Source organism: Anabrus simplex, chromosome 2 (assembly GCF_040414725.1).
Source record: "Anabrus simplex isolate iqAnaSimp1 chromosome 2, ASM4041472v1, whole genome shotgun sequence".
Classification (NCBI taxonomy): domain Eukaryota; kingdom Metazoa; phylum Arthropoda; class Insecta; order Orthoptera; family Tettigoniidae; genus Anabrus; species Anabrus simplex.
In genome coordinates this window covers 651,702,211-651,724,157 of record NC_090266.1, presented here as the reverse complement: position 1 = coordinate 651,724,157, position 21,947 = coordinate 651,702,211, and the positions used below count along the sequence as shown (strand labels likewise).

The 21,947-nt window shown below is 40.2% G+C and overlaps 1 protein-coding gene across 1 annotated transcript in view; it reads right to left on the bottom strand.

The window, feature by feature from the left end:
• Positions 1 to 21,947, bottom strand: part of Zir (Zizimin-related) — a 541,699-nt gene that overhangs the window by 299,690 nt on the left and 220,062 nt on the right. Inside the window, exon 15 of the mRNA XM_067141133.2 lies at positions 5,451 to 5,554. Coding sequence (XP_066997234.1) covers positions 5,451 to 5,554 — 104 coding nt within the window. The remainder of the gene's footprint in view (positions 1 to 5,450; positions 5,555 to 21,947) is intronic.

Genomic DNA, 21,947 nt, shown 5'->3' with positions numbered 1-21,947 from the left:
TTAAAAATATATGGCAAGGCATTTTTATGCTTTTAACGACACTCTGCAAGTCTACAGGCCAATAGCTTTCGTCAGAATGCTTTACAATGTCAATCGGTTCAGCCGTTCTCTCAAAATCAATGTATAAATTCAACCTAGTGTATTAAATGATGATGATGATGATGTAACTCAATCACAGCAGTATGCAGGAGTATGACATTACGAGCATGTTTTACTATTAAGAAATGTTAAAGTATACTATGATTTGACTCTGTATTTATTGTGACACTGATGGAGGTATGAATGTATTATAAGAGTTAATGTTACTCATGATTGTGCAATGGAGGAATCTGGAGCTATATATGGAAAAACGGTTAAAACTCGCTGATTAAAAAAAGGAAGTGATGAATCAAAGAGTTTGGAAAACCTGGTTAAAGACAGGACATCAAGGTTTAAGACTGTAACCAATCATTTTAAAACAGAAAAGTAGCACTAAGCACATTATGTGTGAAATTCAGAGTAGCCATTCAGGACACTGAGTATTCAAATTTATTTTAAACAGGGTATCGTTGATTGTAAGATGCTAGGAGTTCTAGCGTGTATAAACAACCACCACTCGCTTTTAAGGATGCGATCTCCACATGGTCCACATCATTATAGGGACTGGCCTTAGTAAGACAGGGACACTTGGCTAGACTTGTCTTGATATTGTGCTTTGTGAACATTTGATTTGTTGTATCCACATAGCGAAACACTTTGCTTCACTTGATTTTATATTTCTACATCGGGAACACTTGCCTTCAATTGATCTGATATTTTTTGCATTGCAAAGACTTTACTTCATGTTTTCATTGCTTCACTTGACATTTTTACATCACGAGGAGTTGACTTGTTATTTTCAACTAGCAATGATGATGATGATGTAACTCAATCACAGCAGTATGCAGGAGTATGACATTGCGAGCATGTTTTACTATTAAGAAATGTTAAAGTATACTATGATTTGACTCTGTATTTATTGTGACACTGATTGAGGTATGAATGTATTATAAGAGTTAATGTTACAGGACATTTTTTCTATGATGAAACCTCTCGGTATCACGAATGATTTCTATTTTGGACAATAGCATGGTTTAAACAAACGGGTGCAACTGCTGATCACATCAGATTGGGCCGTCCTAGGTGTGTATGCAGAAAAGAAGTTGTGAATGCTGTTTGTGCAAGGATTCTTTGCAATCCTTTGCGCAAACAAACAATTTTGTCTCATATAATGAAAACATCTCCACGAAGTACGGCACGTATTTTGAAGGATGATTTATATTATTACCTCGTACAGTACTGGTACTTATTATTCTCATCTCCTATGCTGATGGTGGTTCTTATTCAATGTACACATGTGGTTAAAATGGGATGGTGATCTCATATTTACTAATTGTAAATCAAGAGGCTTGGCCATCTGAAATCTGTATATACATCAATGAAATTGGTGCAGTGACTTGAGACTGAAGAAGTAATGTGCCTTAGGTTAGGGATGCACTCAGTAAATAAGTGGCTACCAATCGTAATGCTTGTTGTAGAACTTTGGCACCTTGTCCTTACTAGTTTGAATGTCAAGTGAAAGTTATACATGTTCGATCTTTTATAAGGGATATTACCATATGACGTATGAACAGTGTAAATCTTTAAAGTGAAGGGTACAGATATATTGTGTTGTGAAATGAGGGAGAAGGATATGTAATTGTATATTTTGAGTGCCGTTAGAATATTTTGATGATAGTTAATTCTCAGTAAATTCAATAGTTAAAGTTATGAAAAAGTTTATTGGGGAACGAAAACATGGCATGCAACCCAGATTCATTTTCAGGATTTAAATAGTGTCAGGTAAAGTTATAAGCAAATTTGGAGACTGGCCAGCATATATATGTGCCCTGGGAGAAGAGATGTACTCGTGCTAGGCAAAACTCAATTATTCATTTATTTCTGTGATAACATATTATAGCGGCACAAAATTTTATTTCAAGTTTTGGTGATATGTTTGTTGATTTTAATCATAAAAGAGGGAATTATTTTCAGTTGTGACCCTGTGAATAGTTGTATCATTTTCTTATACACAGTAGGGCCCGTAACTTCTGTCAATAAAATCTAAATCTAAACGCGTTGTAATATGGTGAATGAAGAAGCGTGGCAACGCTGTATTTCATCGTCTTTCATGACTCCATAGTAACCTGCTTGCAGTGTGGCAACAGCAGGCAGCAGTGAAGAATGTAGTGGGGAGTGTATGAGAATCGTATCGCTGTACTGGTGTTATTTCATTGTGGAAAGCGAGCTAAGGACATTTTTTTTTTCTATGATGAAACCTCTCGGTATCACGAATGATTTCTATTTTGGACAATAGCATGGTTTACCGAGCTCGATAGCTGCAGTCGCTTAAGTGCGGCCAGTATCCAGTAATCGGGAGATAGTGGGTTCGAGCCCCACTCTCGGCAGCCCTGAAGATGGTTTTCCGTGGTTTCCCATTTTCACACCAGGCAAATGCTGGGGCTGTACCTTAATTAAGGCCATGGCCGCTTCCTTCCAACTCCTAGGCCTTTCCTCTCCCATCGTCGCCATAAGACCTATCTGTGTCGGTGCGACGTAAAGCCCCCAGCAAAAAAAAAAAAAAAAAAGCATGGTTTAAACAAACGGGTGCAACTGCTGATCACATCAGATTGGGCCGTCCTAGGTGTGTATGCAAAAAAGAAGTTGTGAATGCTGTTTGTGCAAGGATTCTTTGCAATCCTTTGCGCAAACAAACAATTTTGTCTCATATAATGAATACATCTCCACGAAGTACGGCACATATTTTGAAGGATGATTTATGTGTTGATGCATATAAAAGATGCAGTATTTACTAACTGAAATATTAAAATTAAAAGAAATACGCTGGGTTCGATTCCAGGCTTTCTTAATGACATGTAGGGAGAGCCAGTATCATGACATCCTACCGAGATGAAAAAATTTTCACTGTGGAAGATCGTGTGTGCGGACATTCCTCCACAGAAGCAAGAGAGAAGATTCTTGTTTGCTAGTGGCTTTACGTCGCACTGACACAGATAGGTCTTATGGCGATGATGGGATAGAAAAGGCCTAGGAGTTGGAAGGAAGCCGCCGTGGCCTTCATTAAGTACAGCCCCAGCATTTGCCTGGTGTGAAAATGGGAAACCATGGAAAACCATCCTCAGGGCTGCCGACAGTGGGATTCGAACCCTCTATCTCCCGGATGCAAGCTCACAGGTTTCATGTGTGCAGGGCGGACATCACCCTGCTTCTGTCATGGTATGGTGGGCAGTTTCCTGGTGGGGAGCAACGGAGGTGCATTTTTGCAAAGGTGGAGTAAAGACTTCTGTAGGTGTCTACCAGACAATGTTGTAAAAGCTGTTTGAAGGGATATCATGGATTTTTCAGTAGGATAGCGCTCCTGCACACAAAAGAAAAGCGACACAGCAGTGATTGGCAACCAATATACCACAGTTCAATGCTGCTGCTGACTGGCGTAGTGGAAGTCTGGACCTCAATCCATTGGATTATTTCCTGTGGGAGAAGCTCGAGGTGATAGCATGTCAAAAATGGCACCGCAGTATTGAAATATTAAAACAACCTATCATGTCACCTGTCAAAAAAATTCCAATGGACATGATTCGTGCAGCTGTTGATGAGTGGCCTCAATGTCTTTGCTGATGTGTTGCTGCATATGGTGATCATTTTGAATATGAGTATGTTCACTCTGTAGCATTTTGTGTGTGTGTGTGTTTTTTCCTCCCAGAACGTATGTATATTAATGGGTTTGCATAGTTTTATTTAGAAATTATATGCACTGAAAGTACTGACAGAACTTAGGGCAGTACAGTACTTTGTAGTTAAGGCTGTTCGGGTGAAGAGATGTTAATAATTGTTACGCGAGTTACAAAGAGCTAAAAGATTTTAATATCCTATAAGGGAAGGTTACAATTTATTTATAAATTAGATTCAACACAGTGAAGAAACTTAGATTTATATGTAAATTAACTGAGTTGGAACTGAAAAGCAATGGCTTCAAATATTACCAAAAAACATGACATAGAAAGTTAACTCTTGACCGACTTCGTCACATATGGTGACCAAACCAAACCCCATCGCACTACAGCCCTTGAAGGGCCTTGGCCTACCAAGCGACCGCTGCTCAGCCTGAAGGCCTGCAGATTACGCGGTGTCGTGTGGTCAGTACGACGAATCCTCTCGGACGTTATTGTTGGCTTTCTAGACCGGGGCCGCCATCTCACCGTCAGATAGCTCCTCAATTCTAATCATGTAGGCTGAGTGGACCTTGAACCAGCCCTCAGGTCTAGGTAAAAATCCCTGACCTGCCCGGGAATCGAACCCGGGGCCTCCGGGTAAGAGACAAGCACGCTATCCCTACACCACAGGGCCGGCTACATATGGTGACATTTAAGTGAATTTATTTTTGACACTCAATGGATCCATGTGCAGTGAATTCACAGAGTTACACTTCAATCAACTTCACTGATCACCATAAATATGACTTGTAACTCACAAATGACAAGGAAGGGGACGATTCTGCATAGTGAAATAATACGAGTTCAGGGGCAACACCGTACTGCAAAATTTTATACTTCATTTAACACCCTACAGCCAGTCAGCTATGTAATGAAATGAAATGGCGTATGGCTTTTAGTGCCGGGAGTGTCCGAGGACATATTCGGCTCGCCAGGTGCAGGTCTTTCGATTTGACACCCGTAGGTGACCTGCGCGTCGTGATGAGGATGAAATGATGATGAAGACGACACATACAGCCAGCCCCAGTGCCAGTGAAATTAACCAATGATGGTTAAAATTCCCGACCCTGCCGGGAATCGAACCCGGGACCCCTGTGACCAAAGGCCAGCATGCTAACCATTTAGCCATGGAGCCGGACAGCTATGTAATGAGCAGCAATGATGCAGACTGGACGTTTAATTGGTTCAATGAGGTAAAATGTTACTTTAAAAAGTAAAATTATTGACTAGCCACCAACCAAACTGGCTGTGTCGCATGAGCCATCTAAGCTTGTTTTCTTGAGATGATGGGTTTGAACCACACCATCAGGAGACCTGAAGATGTGTTTCTGTGGTCTCCCATTTTCCCACCAGACAAATGTTGGAGCTGTATCTTCTTTAACGCTATGGTTGCTTCCTTCCCAGTACTAGCCCTTTCCTATCCAATTGCCACTAGAAGCCCATCCAAGTCAGGAAAAAATGTTGATTAGTTACTCAACATATTAGTTGTCTATTCCTTCTATTCATCCACAAAAAAAAACAAGTGCAAATTCACACACCACTAAGGTACAACAATAAGCAAGTTCTTCTAGAAAATGTAATGTATTCTATGAGATAGAATTGAATTGAAATTGAATTGAAAGGAGTTTATAAGTATAGAAAAGAAGAGGCTCTACTTACCTGATTTTTAATTCACTTTCAATGTTTGCCTCTCCTATCCGTGAAGGAATATTCCCTTCTTCCAGAGCAGCACACATGTTAAGGAATCTATCCAAGTATTTATCCTGAAAATTAAAAATATTTCAGTGATATGATTCTCCACACAAACTACACAATGAAGTCAAAAGAATGTTATGAAAGCTCTGATGAACATTTTAAAATTTAGGAGTACTTACGGGACATGGGAAGAAAAATGAGAGTACCTAGAAAATTGAATACATTTCCTACTGACAGATTTATAATGTTATAGGTTTTACACAGCACGACAAATCCTCTGGGCCGTTATTCTTGGCTCTCGAGATAGCTCCTCAATTGTAATCATGTAGGCTGAGTAGACCTCCAATCAGCCCTCAGATCCAGGTAAAAGTCCCTGGCCGTGCCGGGAATCAAACCCGGGGCCTCCGGGTAAGAGGCAGGCACACTACCCCTACACCATGGGACCGGCTACAGTCTCTATCTGCCTGGTGAAAATAAAGGAAGAAATTAAACTTCTGGATAGTGTTTAGTAGAATGTTACCAGCATACTTCATAGTACTGAACAGAGTTCAGAAAACATTTTATGAATTATTGTACCCTGATCCATAAAGTAAGGAAGTGGTAGAACCCTGCACATACTTTTGCAGTTCTCAGTTTTGTACAAAAATCATTTATGGTGTTATAGTAATTCTGTGTGAAATAATTAACTGTTCTTGTTGTTCCTGGCCTATTCCCAACTACTGGGGGTTGGCACTTATGTGAATTAAGCCCGGTCTTATGCCTGTATATGTTTCCTGATACCAACCCCATGTGGAGGAATGTATTCATGAAGATTAGAAAATAGTGTCAGAAAAATTCCCTTTATTATTATTATTATTATTATTATTATTATTATTATTATTATTATCATCAGCAACATATTCAAGATGAATATTAGTGATATTATTGAATTATACATGAACTGCATAATTTCATTACTTACCTTACCCATAGACTTGAAATGCAGACCATGTCTTGGTGCAAACGCCTTGGAATTACCCCCTCCCATGCTACCTTCTCTGCACATTTTATGAATTATTGTACCCTGATCCATAAAGTAAGGAAGTGGTAGAACCCTGCACATACTTTTGCAGTTCTCAGTTTTGTACAAAAATCATTTATGGTGTTATAGTAATTCTGTGTGAAATAATTAACTGTTCTTGTTGTTCCTGGCCTATTCCCAACTACTGGGGGTTGGCACTTATGTGAATTAAGCCCGGTCTTATGCCTGTATATGTTTCCTGATACCAACCCCATGTGGAGGAATGTATTCATGAAGATTAGAAAATAGTGTCAGAAAAATTACCTTTATTATTATTATTATTATTATTATTATTATTATTATTATTATTATCAGAAACATATTCAAGATGAATATTAGTGATATTATTGAATTATACATGAACTGCATAATTTCATTACTTACCTTACCCATAGACTTGAAATGCAGACCATGTCTTGGTGCAAACGCCTTGGAATTACCCCCTCCCATGCTACCTTCTCTGCACGCACCAGATGCAGGAAGCAAGCAAATCTCAGTGTGTGTGCTGGTGATGATGGCTGTGGATGTAAAGATATAAGAGGTCTGCTCTCCAAACCATTGAACTAGAATGGAGTATTCCAGAGAAGGCTGGATCTATTACCCTGGATAGTTTGATTCAAGCATTAACACTCTTTCTCTCTAGTTGTTAAACTCATGACTGAGTATCGTGACCCAAGGACTTTGTTGCTGATGCCATTCTGTTTTATTTTGCATCTTCTGGACAGTAGTTCTCCATGGCAAGTTAGTGATCTCTCTGATTTGATCAACCCATCTCCTTTGCGACTTGTCCTCTTGATCTATTGCCATAAACTTTCCCTTCCACAACTAGATTTTTCAAGCTGTCATCTTTCTCCTCGTAATGTGGCCAAAGAATTGCTGAATTCTCTGGTACACAACTTGGCATAGACTGTCTTCCTGGATGACAGAATCATTTGTTTGCCTAGCTGTCCACGATATTTGTAACATCCGTCTCCAGCACCACATTTTAAAGGCATAGATTTGGTTTCTATCTTTAGCGTTTATGGTCTATGACTTTTATCCATACATAAAGAACAGAGGTGAGTGGGCTAGTCTTTTCTTCGCATTCAGTGTAATTGCTCTATCCTGCCAGAGCTTCTTTAATTTTGCCATAGCTATACATCCCACTAAAATGCGACATATCATTTCCTCTTCACAACTACATGTATCCTCTATTATTGAACCCAGGTAGTAAATTGACAAACTTTTTGGAGGTAGCTTAGGTGCTGTGGTAGCTGAATTGCTGCACCTTTGTTGACGATAATTATTTTGTCCTGCTCCAGTCAATCTCCATACCAAGACTAAGACTTTCATGTTGGGCATGATCCATTACTTCAGCAAGCTCCTGTATACTGCTGGCTACAAGTGTGGTGTCATATGCAAGACGTAGGTTATTGATTCTCTCCCCGCCAATCTAGAATCCTTCTTCCCAATCATCTCAGGATTGCCTTATGATATATTCACTGTAGAGGTTAAACAACTGAGGTAATTAGATGCACCCTTGTTGCACATCTTTAGAAACTTCGAAAGATGATGATAATTCACCATCCATTATTACTTTGGCCAAGTTGTTAGTGTACAAGCCTTTCATAAGTGAAATGAGATGAGACAGAATTCCCATTTCCTCTAGAACAGACAACAATTTCATCCACAAAATGCAATCAAAAGCCTCTTGATAGCCAACAAAGCACAGAAACAATAAATTCTAGTGCCTTCTCAACCATCTGACAAATATTTAGTATGTGTTCCCTTGTTGCCGGCCCCGTGGTGTAGGGGTAGCATGCCTGCCTCTTACCCGGAGGCTCTGAGTTCGATTCCCGGCCAGGTCAGGGATTTTTACATAGATCTGAGGACTGGTTCGAGGTCCACTCAGCCTACCTGATTCGAATTGAGGAGCTACCTGATGGTGAGATAGCGGCTCCGGTCTTCGAAACCAATAATAACGACCGAGGGGATTTGTCGTGTTGACCACATGACACCTCGTAACTTGCAGGCCTTGGGCTGAGCAGCGGTCACTTGGTAGTCCAAGGCATTTCAGGGCTGTAGTGCCAAGTGGGGGGGTGGTTCCTTGTTCCTCTTCCCTTGAAAAAGCCAGCCTGTTCTGGCGGGAGCTGATATTTAATGAACGGCTTCAGCCATTTGTTTATAATATGCGGCAAGATTTTATTTACACGTGATACAAGTGAGATGGTTTGGTAATTCCCACAATTCCGTGTTGATCCCTTCTTGTGGAGTGGTATGCAGATAGAAGTGAGATAGTCTTGTGGCAATACATAACTGTCGTATACCTTGTTGCAGATTAAGAGCATTAAACGTAACCTCTTTTCCCACTTCATTAATCGTTTGCCAGAGATGCCATCACTAGAGACAGGAATTTGCCTATTTGCCTATATTATTCCTATGTTCAGAAACGCAGGGTTTTGAGATATAAATCTGTTTTAGGGTCATTTTAGCTATATTTTGTTGGTTTTATTGTGCCTATAAATGCCTATTTCAGGCGTTTGTGTCTATTTGGAGTACAATTACTTATTTGATACCCTTTGACTGTATTTTAAAAAAGCCAATTTTCTTCCAGTGCATTATATTGTAGCTAGTGAGCTCGACAGAATTATCTTCTCTTTCCTCAATATCTGTTTACCCCATGAACAAAAATGGGAATTCTCAGAAGTCACCAGAAATAGTTCTAGGGAAATTTCCATCAGCAGAAGCAAGGAAAAATTTGACCTCGAAGCCTTCAACCCTCCAACCTCCTAAGACATATGCGAAAACCAGTCAATGTCGAACTATGTTGCACAACCCACATGCCCTGTACCTTCCTTTCCACGCAAACTGTTGTACGCGTACGCTTTACGTTCAGAACGTGTTGTGATTTATTGTGAAGTGGAAGAAGAAGAAGAAGAAGAAGAAGAAGAAGAAGCAGTGTGTTTGCGGCAATGCCCAACGAAAAATCATCCAAGTCCTACTGGCTGAAGCAGTGGATCACACAAGATCCCCATTTCACTATGGATGGAAGGGTAGTCTATTAATTTATGTATTGTGGCAAGTTGTTTTGCTGCAATGCTGTATTAGCCGTGAATTTCAATAATTTATAATGCTAACATGTAAATAATCATTAAATTACTGAACAAGGCGTTAGAACGCCAGTGGTCTCTTGTCACAGAATGGACGAAAATTAAATCGGTATTTTGAACTGTGATTCATTTCCTGTATAATAATAATTTCGTCTGGCTATTTCTAGCCGAGTGCAGCCCTTGTAAGGCAGACCCTCCGATGAGGGTGGGCGTCATCTGCCATGTGTAGGTAACTGCGTGTTATTGTGGTGGAGGATAGTGTTGTGTGTGGAGTGTGAGTTGCAAGGATGTTGGGGACAGCACAAACACCCAGCCCCCGAGCCATTGGAATTAACCAATGAAGGTTAAAATCCCCGACCCGGCTGGGAATCGAACCCGGGACCCTCTGAACCGAAGGCCAGTACGCTGACCATTCAAGCAATGAGTCGGACATTCATTTCCTGTGAAAATAGAGATTTACAACTAAAATGTAATATTTTAAACTCCCTTTAAAAAATTGTGAATTCTATTACACTTCCGCTAAGCCTTCATGAAACACAGGTTGCAGATCCAATGTAGCCCGGCCAAAGCCAGCGGAAAGACCGTTGGTCTGGATTGGTGAGGTCCAGTTAATAACCGTTGTGCTTGGCAGGGAGGGGAATCAAAGAGAGTCTGGGGGGGGCGTAAGCCCCCAGGTTAACAAGCCTCTAGCATCCCCTCTAGAGTCTTGCTGAATTGTGACAAAATAAGGTTTTCTTATGGCAACGATGGGATAGGAAAGGGCTAGGAGTGGGAAGAAAGCAGCCGTGGCCCTAATTAAGGTACAGCCCCAGCATTTGCCTGGTGTGAAATTGGGAAACCACAGAAAACCATCTTCAGGGCTGCTGACAATGGGATTCGAACGCACTATCTCCTGGGTGCAAGCTCACAGCTGCGCGCCCCTAACCGTATGGCCAACTTTCCCGGTAAAATAAGATTATGGGCGCATGTCATGACAATTTCAAATTATGCAGTTTTTAATTTTCAGTGAGTGTGGCGGCCTTGTGGGCACACATTATGCAGGATCTATTGCAGGCAACAGAAAATAGTCTTCATGACTGCTGACCCGGCTGACCAAAGCTGGCGAATAGAAACAAATAAAATGTTCACAAATCTGAGATTTATAGTGCTACCGTTTTCAGAGATTTATAGTGCCTCTGTTTTCAATCTTCTATATAAGTAAGAATACTGCTAGGGCCAGCTTGGTGGGTCCTTGGCAAGCATAAAGAACGGATCTCTCCTCTACGCTACTCCGGTATAGTTTCACGTCTTTTTTATTATAATCTTCACCCGGTGAACTCGACACGATACTGCCAAATTATAACTGAAAATCCTTGAGGACATATTTCCATATAAATTACTAATTCCCTTGTTCCTACTTTAAAGTTTTGTAATTCTAGAAACATCATCACTAGCAGTCTTTTTTTTTTTTCTAATGAAACAAATGCATGATATATACTAAGCTTTATTGCCAATTAGCCCACCTGTAGAAATTTAAGATATAGGAACAATGTAAATTATGTCAATTTTATTATTTTCCAGATCAAATGTGAGAAAAATAGCACATAGATCAACTTAGAAATACTGCAATGCATCTGATACGAGTACAGAAATCTGTATCAACGCAGCCTTTCTACCAGCCCACTTCGGGCAGGGACCAACAACCATTTTCTTCAGACCTATGCACTACGATGTTGGGAGCTAATATGCCCCAGCATAAAATGGAGCACCTTCAAATTTCAACAAGTTGCCGGGAGCAATCACCAAGTTGGAGAAGAGTGGCATGCCCCTGGTGGAGTCATTTAGGATTGTGGAAGAAGTCAGGGTATGTTTTGACCGAACCTCTGTGATGGTAGCCGCTGTCAGCGAAATAAAACGAGATGAAGTGACTTCACTGAAGTTTTGTCCAATCACTTCACGTGATGTTGAGGGATCTTTCTCTCACGAGGGAACGGTACGCAGTCGGACGGCGAAATTCGATTTGATTTTTACATATTCGTGAAGGTCTTTCTAAGCTGAAACAGGTAGTGGAAGTCTAATTTTTTGCTGGTCTTTTTTAAGGGGACATTTGGGGCTCAAAGTTGGCGGTTCACGCCCTGAATTGTACACCACATGCTGGCACACGGCCAGCGGCTGCCCTGCCTCGCCTTCCCTCACCACTCCTTCGGTTCTCCTTTGTCCCCCACCACATACTTCTGCCAACAGTTGTGTATATGAGACGGCGAGTCCTATTCTATTCTGTCAAGTTCTCCACGACTGATGGCTATTCCACATACAGGAGATCGCAGTGGTACTTTGTTATGGTCGCTTGCAACTTTATTGCAGCTCTTATTAATGCCTATGGTGTTAATATTCAGGAAGCTACAGAGCTTTCTGATGAAGAGCAAATCATGTATATACAAATAAAGACAACATTTGATGCAATTTTGGAGGGAAAATGCAAATTTATTCAGGAGGAAGAAGCCGTTTTTGTTGATTCAGAAGACGAAGATGGCGTTGAGGAGGGGGCAACAACACTGAAAAAACGCAAACACGGAGATGAGTTTAACGAAGATAACAAGTCTTGTGATGGCCGAGGAAAACCCTGTAAGTCAGTGCAAGATTATGCTTCCGAATCATTGTTGGACATGTATCAAAAAATAAAGGAACGAGGCCTATGTACGTTGTAAGGAAGTATAAGAAGACTCGGAGACAAATTTATGGAATCGTCAACCACATTGAACACAATGGAGAAATAAGGAAATGTGCGATGGTTCGAGCTTATGTGAAAGAAGAGTTCACCAAGGCAAGGATGCATTATTTATATGTCACAAAATTGGACACTGAGCGTTGGAATGGTGAGGGTAGAGAGTTGTATTGCCCCAAACACTCTCTCCAAAGCGAGTCTTACTTGATAAACCTTAAAAGGCGTTTGAAAATTCGGTTTCGAAAAGTAACCAAACTAGTCAGTAAAATGTTTAAAACAGACGAAGAAGGGCGACACAAAGTGGCTAAAATGTTTGTAACATTCATTAATGAATTGGAAGAAAGGAAAGAGAATCCGGATGCCAAAATCTGGAATTCGGACCAGTCCCGATTTTAGTACGAAATGGCAATACAGAGAAGTTATGATTTTCATGGTGTAAAAGACGTTCTTGCTACGCTTGTTCGCCGAAATAGTTTTGACATTTGTTCTTGATCTTTTTCCAAGAAATTAATGGAAAGTATGGACCTAGAGTACAAGAAAGTATCAAAGCCTACATGGATGCCTTTAAATATTTCGTAATTGATTGTTCATCTTCCGGAAAAATGGGGAAAGGGCATGTACATGACTGGTTTCAAAACATCTTCAAATCTTCTTCTCATAGATTCATTCAAAGGCAAGGGCAATAACGCACAACTTGAATCCCTGACGAACAAATATATAGTGTACAAATTGAATACATAGTGAAAGGAACTATGTATCTTTGCCAGCCATGTGATCTTGGACCCCTCCGACAATTAAAATGTTTAGTCCGTCGAATGGAAAACATTTGCCGGGTAAGGAATTTGCACGGCCAGTGAAAATTAAAACCCCAAAACAGACTTTTCATTATAACTAGTCAAATACTAGCACATAACCAATTACAAGCTGATTGTTTTGTACCAATGCTGAAATATGGTTGGAAAGCGGGTGGTTATTTCATGACTGACTATATACCACAATTTCATACTGTCTTGTAAACGAATTTTCATGATTTGTCTGATAAAAAGTATTCTGGAAATGATTGTACCAATTTTTCGTTTATAAAGTGCACACATTGTTGTCTTGTGATATTTTTATTCACATTTTGTGTTAGATTTGCACAATCATGCCATGAAGAATGAACCAGTGCCAGACTGTGTTAGAATCAAGTCGTTTCTTGAACACTTTGAATGTCATGATGATGCAGATGATATTTGATTATGTATTATTTGTATGTTAAGTAGTGATTTGTAAACAATTTTTATCGTTTATTTATTCCATAATGAATTCATCTTTGTAAATAAAATGTCCCAACTAACGTCAGTCTCCACACGCAATCCCCTGTACACAACTGTAGGCAGCCCTATGTGCTGGGGGAGATAGGAGAACAGAAGGAGTGGAGAGGGATGGCGAGGCAGGGCAATCGCTGGCCGTGAGCGCTGACGTGTGCCGGCATGTACTGTACAATTCACTGCGCACACCGCCAACTTTGAGCTCCCAAATGTCCCCTTAAAAAGGACCAGCGAAAAATTAGACTTCCACTACCTGTTTCAGCTTAAAAAGATCTTCACGAATATGTAAAAATCAAATCGAAATTCACCGTCCAACTTCGTACCGTTCCCTCGTCAGTACAAAAACATTACGCATGAGGGGAGAACAAGATTGTTACTGGAAAACATTGAAATGTTGCTTGTAAATTCCTTTCATAGTAATTGAGTGTGTTATCAAATTAGAGCTTACGAACCCCAGACTCTCTTTGCTTGCCCCCGTAGCACAATGGTTACTAACCGGACCTCACCAATCCAGGCCAACGGTCTTTTCACTGGCCTGGTCTTGTAAAGATAGTTTTTGCAGCTACGTAAAACACCCTGTGACATCGTCCAAGCCGTGCCATCTTGTATGTCTAGCATTTGTGACATCGTCCTAGCTGCACCACATTCGATCTTCAACCTATGTTTCGCGAAGGCTTAGCGGAAGCGTAATAGAGTTCACTAGAGACTACACATAGCGCTGGAGAAAGTTACTCACGATTTAAAAAAATTAAATTTCAGTTGTAGTCCGCTTCTGTGGTGTAGTAGTTAACGTGATTAGCCGCCACCCACGCAGGCCCAGGTTCAATTCCCGGCTCTGCCACAAAATTTGAAAAGTGGCACGAGGGCTGGAACAGGGTCCACTCAGCCTTGGGAGGTAAACTGAGTAGAGGTGCGTTCGATTCCCACCTCAGCCATCCTTGAAGTGGTTTTCCGTGGTTTCCCATTTCTCCTCCAAGAAAATGCCGCGATGTTACCTAACTTAAGGTCATGGCCACTTCCTGTCCTCTTCTTTGCCTGCCCCTTCCAATCTTCCCATGCCTTCAAAAGGCCCCTGTTCAGCATAGAAGTTGAGACTGGCTGGGCGAGGTACTAGTCGTCCTCCCCAGTTGTATCCCCGACCTAAAGTCTCACGCACCAGGACGGTAGAGATGGGATCCTTTGCTGAGTCCGAGGGAAAAACCTACCCTGTAGGGTAAACAGATAAAGAAAGAAAGAAAGAAAGAAAGAAAGAAAGAAAGAAAGAAAGAAAGAAAATATTTTGGTTGTAAATCTCTATATTCACAGGAAATGAATCAGAGTTCAAAATACCGATTTTTAATTTTCATCCACTCTGTGACAATAGACCACTGGCGTTCTAACTCCTCGTTCTGTAATTAAATGATTATTTACATTTTAGCAATATAAATTATTGAAAGTTCACAACTAATACAGCACTGCAACAAAACAACTTTCCACAATATGTAAATTAACAGGCCTATAATTACTACAATGAAATGCGATTGTAGTTGTCTCAAAAAATAAAAAAAAGAAGATAAAAGGAACAAACGACCTTACCTTCTTACAGCAAGCTTGCCAGGAGACTACCCTTCCATTCGTAGTGAAATCGGGATCCCCTGTGATCCACCGCATCAGCCAGTAGGTCTTCGACGATTTTTCTTTGCAATTACAATTTTGTTTACGTTATGCTGACACAGATAGGTCTTGTGGTGAAAATGGGATGGGAAGGAAGCGACCGTGGCCTAAATTAAGGTACAGCCCCAGCATTTGTCTGGAGTGAAAATAGGAAAAACTATCTTCAGGGCTACCGACAGTGGGGCTCCAACCCACTATCTCCCGGATGCAAGCACACAGATGCGCGCCCCTAAGCGCACAGCCAATTCGCCGGTGATTCTTCTTTGGGGATTGTCACAGACACACTTCTTCTTCACAATAAATCACAACATGTTCTGAAGATGAAGCGTACGCGTACAACAGTTCACATCGAGTAGGAGGTATAAGGGATATGGGTTGTAAAACGTAGTTCGACGTTGATTGGCTCTTTTCTAAGAAGGGTGGAGGAATTGAAGGCTTCAAAATCAAATTGTTCCTTGTTTCTCCTGAAGGAAATTTCCCAAGAACTATTTCTGGTGACTTCCGAGAATTCCCATTTTTGTTCATGGGGTAAACAGATCTTGAGAAATTAGAAGATAATTCTGTCGAGCACATCAGTTAAAATATAATGCACTGGAAGAAACTCGGCTCTTTAAAGTAGATTCAAAAGGCATCAAATATTCAAGGAAGATACGCAATTATACACCAAATAGGCACAAACCCTTGAAATAGGCATTTATAGGCACAATAAAACCAAAGAAATCTAGCTTAAAGGACCCCAAAACGGATTTATATCTCAAAAACCTACGTTTCTGAACACAGGAATAAAATAGGCGAATAGGCAAATTCCCATCTCTACTTATCACCATATGGTGTCATAGACTTTTTCCAAATCAAAGAAAACAGTCACCAAATGCTGTTCTTGGAGAAAATCAGCCTAGACTGAACTCACTATGTGTACCAGGGGGTCGGTGGTGGATCGAGTAGCTCAAAAGCCACGCTGGTAATTGGACAACAGTCCATGTTTCTCCAGACACACAAATCAACGATTTACCATCACCTCCAAGAGATTACACAGACAATTGGTAAGATGAACAAGTCTGCAGCTTCCTGCATACTTAGGATCATTGTCAGACTTAAGGAGAGGAATTATTATTCCCTCTCGTCACTGAAAAGGAAACTCACCCTCCATCCAGATTCACCTGGACACACTATGAAGATAGTGTAAGCTATCCTCGCTGAAATGTTTCAACATCTGGTTGTGGACATCGTCTGGTCTGGAAAGTGTAAAGGGACACCAGAGTTCCCAATCAATAAAGGGCATTTTGTAATCCTCTCAAGCATGAGCAGCAACATATAGGTCATTCAACCTCAAGCTTCAGAGCAAAGAATTCAGAATGATAATACCCGTAACCAGACACATCCGTGAAATGACCTCCTAGATGATTGGCAAGAAATGGTGGATCAGTGGCAATAGAAATTCCCAGTACAAAAGATGTTCCTTGAATACCTTAAACATGTTGGAGAATAGCCTACACATGAGATAAAAGTGCATATGCTGTCATGGATGTCACATACCTTTCACATGAGGCTTTCTTACTCTGCCGAATAAGAATTTGTATTTTAGCATGGAGTTCCTTAAATGTTACCAAATTTGGCCACAGTGGGCTGCCTTCAATAGTATAATGTCGACCTTTTATAGCTGCTGCTATTTCATTGTTCCATCGGCGAATGGGTCTATATTAAGAGGTCCCGGAGAAAGATGAAATGGACTCCCCAGCAGCAGCAGCAAGAAAAACTTGTTTAACATATCATATCATCCTCTATAAACTGGCTATTTGAGTCTTTAAAAACAGCTAATAATGTCTTTGGCCAATCAGCACGGTTCAAATTCCACCGAGGAGGAGCCTCGATGGATGCCTGTTTCAACAAAGTAAGAACAATGGGTAAATGGCCACTGCCACGTAGGTCATCATGTACATCCGAACGAAATAGGGGAACGAGCACACGGCTGCACAGACTGACGTCAATGTGGGAAAATTTTCTGTGCACTTCACTAAAATGAGTTAGTTCCCCTGTACTCAAAATGTATAAATCCTGCTCTGCTATCATCTTCTCCAATTCCCTTCACCCGGGGCAAGGCATTTCAGAGCCCCATGATGGGTGATGAGCATTTAATTTTTTTAAAATTTTATACGTCGCACCGACACAGATAGGTCTTATGGCGACGATTGGGCAGGAAGGAGCTAAGAGTGGGAAAGAAGCGACCGTGGCCTTAATTAAGGTACAGCCTGGTATGAAAATGGGAAACCACGGAAAACCATATTCAGGGCTGCCGAGAGTGGGGTTCAAACCCACTACCTCCTGAATACTGGATACTGGCCACACTTAAACGACTGCAGCTATCGAGCTCGACAGTATTAAAATCACCCCTTAGGAGGAAAGGTTGTGGGAGCAGACTGATAAGGACAATGACATCAATGATATTAAGAGGCTGGCCTGGTGGAAAATATACATTACAAACTGTAGTTATAATAGGCAAAGAAACATGTACCGCTACTGCCTCCAACATGGTTCTTAGTGGAACCAGTTTGCTGCAGGTGTCATAACGAGTGAAGATACCAAGACCGTTGGAAGCCTGGTTGGCATAATCCAATTATTTCAATACAGTCTAAAATTTCTCAAGATCTCCTGATGAGATGCTCTGAGATTCATTTCTTGAATGCAGACCATACTCTTCACAAACTGACTAATTAGTTGGTGCAGCTGTAGAATGACATCCATGGCATCCCCTACCTGCCTTGAGAAGTGGCTAAAATGGGCCCCAGGGGCTCTTAACTTGAAAGCGTAGTCAGGTGACCATGGAGCACTCAGCTGAGTCTTGCATTGCTTCACTTACTTGTGAGAAACTCCCCACTTTTGTCTGTCCTACCTGACCTCCCTTGGTCAACACTTGTTCTTTTCCAACCCTGGGCGTATTAGGTGTTGAGTCCTAGGGAGCCTTTTATTTTCACGCACTTCGGGGTCCTTGTCTTTCTTGGCCATTACCTTCATTTTTTGAAGTGTCTGAACCCTTCCATTTTCCCCTCTGATTAATGTTAATACAGTATGGCTGCCCAGTTATACTTCCTCTTAAAACAATAATCACCACTACCACCAAGAGTAAGATGCCTGTCATAACCGTTACAGTTCCACTGTAATGGTGCCATGGTGTGAGGACTCTTGCTTGACTGTGTTAGGTTTCAAGCAGCAAGCCATTTGCGAACCTAAAGACTGCTTCCGTCTCTATCCGGGCATGGAGGTGAACCCTCAACATCAAACACCTCATCACTGGACGGGTTTTTGGAAGTGTAGAGGGTCCCATAAGACCTCTTAGACGGTGTTTGGCAGCGGGGGTCAGGGGGTCTTCATACGATGGAAGTGTGTTGGCTTTGGAGCAGGTGCTACAGCTGATATTGACACATACTCTTTCGATGGAGGGAAAATTTCTTCCTTCATAAGAGAGATTAGGGGAAAACTTACGAAAGTCTCCGACTTCTCCCCACAATCTGTCAGAGGGATATTCCCGGCCCTGGTTAATGATACCAATGGATTGGGAGCAGTTTTCGCCAATCACTTGGGGGAGGAAGACTTTTATTTCCTCCTTCACTGTGCCAGTTTATTTGCCTTTGCCGATACAGGCTTTTTTGTAGCTGAAAGTAGTTTGACGGACTGATTAATTGATCGATCCTGGCAAGATTAAGGCCAGGTGGACTTCACCTACATCTAATCAGTTTAATACACTAATTACAGTAAGTACATTGTTCATGACTATATATATTATATACCTAAATTAAGATATTTTGACTGAAATTATTAAAAGAATGTATATATATTGTTTTTATCACTAAAAATATTTAAAAGATTACGCACGGAGTAAAACAGTAATTAATAAGTAGGGCTTGGATGTTTAAAACCTAAAAATAGCCCAAATAAGCAAGCAAATATGACCTCAAAAGTGATGAAATATGACCTCAAAAGCAACGAAATATAACGTAAAAATGGCAAAATATGACCGGAAAATGATTAATCTAAATATGGCCATTTTAAAATAAGTTATAAATAGAAACGGCAATTCCTTTGATACATATTTGTTAACTAAATTGTTTATTCTTACTTTCGTATTAATTTTCTGAAAATACATGTTTAGCAGTTATTCACAGTCTATTGTCCTCGATTTACTTATCAAACATTTGTGAATACATACGTATAAAGTACTAAGTTCAGTAAGATTATCAGATCACACAACATTTTAAAAGTCAAAACATGTTTGCACCCTTCATTGTTGGTTTGAAATACGAGAAAACTAGAAATCAATCTATTTTTTTAAAATATTTTGGAACATTTATACCCAGATTACATTAATATTACTCAAATGCGTTAAAGTTTAAACTGAGTATCACGAAACGAATTAAGTTGATGTCTTTCAATACATTATGGTATGGCAGCAGGGCAAATAGTGCAAACTCACATAACTTTTTCATTCTTCTCCGCAGGTGGTATTGAAGTGTATGACAAGATTCATGTTCAAATCATCGGTGTGAAAGACCTCCGATTATCACTTAACACATTCTTGTAAGAAGAGAAACTCCTTTGCACGTCACAAGACGTTATTGGTACATAGTTAAATAATGTTAAATCACTGCTGTAGAGTATGCACTCATCTTGAAATGTACCGGTACCTTCTCCTCTAAGAACATCATTTATCTTGCACATGCAGCGAAAAGCGTCACTTCGATTAACCAAATTTTAAAGTTTCCATTTTACACTGACGCCAACTATTCCATGTGATTACCGAGGTCAATAGCTGCAGTTGCTTAAGTGTGGCCAGTATCCAGTATTCGGGAGATAGTGAGTTCGAACCCCACTGTCGGCAGCCCTGAAGATAGTTTTCCGTGTTTTCCCATTTTCACACCAGGCAAATGCTGGGGCTGTACCGTAATTAAGGCCACGGCTGCTTCCTTCGCACTCCTAGCCTTTTCCGGTCCCATCGTCGCCATAAGACCTATCTGCGTCGGTGCGACGTAAAGCAACTTGCAAAAAAAAATTTAAAATTTCCATGTGATTCTTTTGTGCTGAAAGTTCAACACTTCTCACATTTTCAATACTTGCACGAGTTTCTAAGCTAGAGGCTTCTAAACGAGTATTTGCACTCGATATAATTTGAAGGTTCGACTTAATATATGCCAGACTTTATGACAAACTGTAGGAAAACAATTCCAGCGCAATCTTGATAGAAGAGGCAGAGTATTCCACTTGTATTCACTATAGATGTGATACGGAAAAGCAGTTTTGTGAATACTAGTTCTCATTTGGAAAGTCGACGATGATTCTGCAGAGCTACAGCTGTCGCCAAACTGCCGAAATATGACGTTCCTATGAAAATTGCTCAAAATATGACCTTTTGCCAAAAAATAGCAAAAATATCTATTTATATGACAAATAAAAATCACATAATTGTGACGATAATCACGTGATTTGCACCAAAATCCAATCAGGTAATAAAATAGAGAAAAAGAAAAGAATATGACTTTTCCTAAACATCCGAGCCCTATTAATAAGTAATTGAATAGTAATAAATTATTTATAACAAAACTAACAGAAACAAAAATATTAAATCATGATTAAATATCAATTTAACTATTATAAAAATATATGCACAGTATATACAAGTTATGAATAGGGTTTTAACTGCTAAACATATTTAAAAGGTTATGTGGACTGTACAATAGTAATTAAGAAAGCAATATGAAATTAGTAATTAAGTAAATCATTAATAACTAAATTGTTTATAACTAAAATATAAAAAAAGAAACAAACCTATATGAACTATGATGGCTGAAACTCTAAATTGGACGGAACAGACCAAAAAGGTATGTCAGATGTTTTTTGCTTTGCTTCATCCATTGACAAGAAACAAAGGTGTATTACCACCAGAAATGCGACAAAGACTAGTTCAACTTTAATTCTTTCTATCCTCGACTACTGTAATGTAATCCTTGTTGATGTAACTAAGGAACAAACGATGAAACTGCAGCGACTTCAGTGAACTGCTGAACGTAAGAAACCAGACATGTGGAGAAGGTCTCTAGGCAGCAGGAATAGAAGAGGTAACAGAGAAGGAATCGGACATGATAATGACAGAGGTGGAATGAGCAGTTAAAAAGATAAAGATGATAAAAGCTGTGGAAATAGATGAAGTAGCCATAAAAATGATCAAGGCTGCAGGACCAGCAGGTCTCTAGTGGACTTACAGAATACTGAAGTGTGTATGGTGAGAGAAATAAATGCCCGAGAATTGGGAAAAGGGGGTAATAATACCAATATTCAAGAAAAGAGATAAAATGATGTACGGTAACTACCGAGGAATCACCATCATCTTCCATGTTGCCAAGATAATGGAAAGGATATTGGAAAGAAGAATAAGAGAAAAGGTGGAAAGTCAGTTACAAGAGGAACAATTTGGATTGATAAGTGGAAGGTCAACAGTGGAACCCATTTTCATTCTGAGGCAGATCAAGTAAAAGAGATGTGAATCTGGGAAGGATATAGTAATGACTTTTATAGACTTAGAAAGGTATACAACAGCATCTCCAGAATAAAAGTTTGGGAAAGCCTGACACACAGGGACGTTAGCAAGGAACGAAT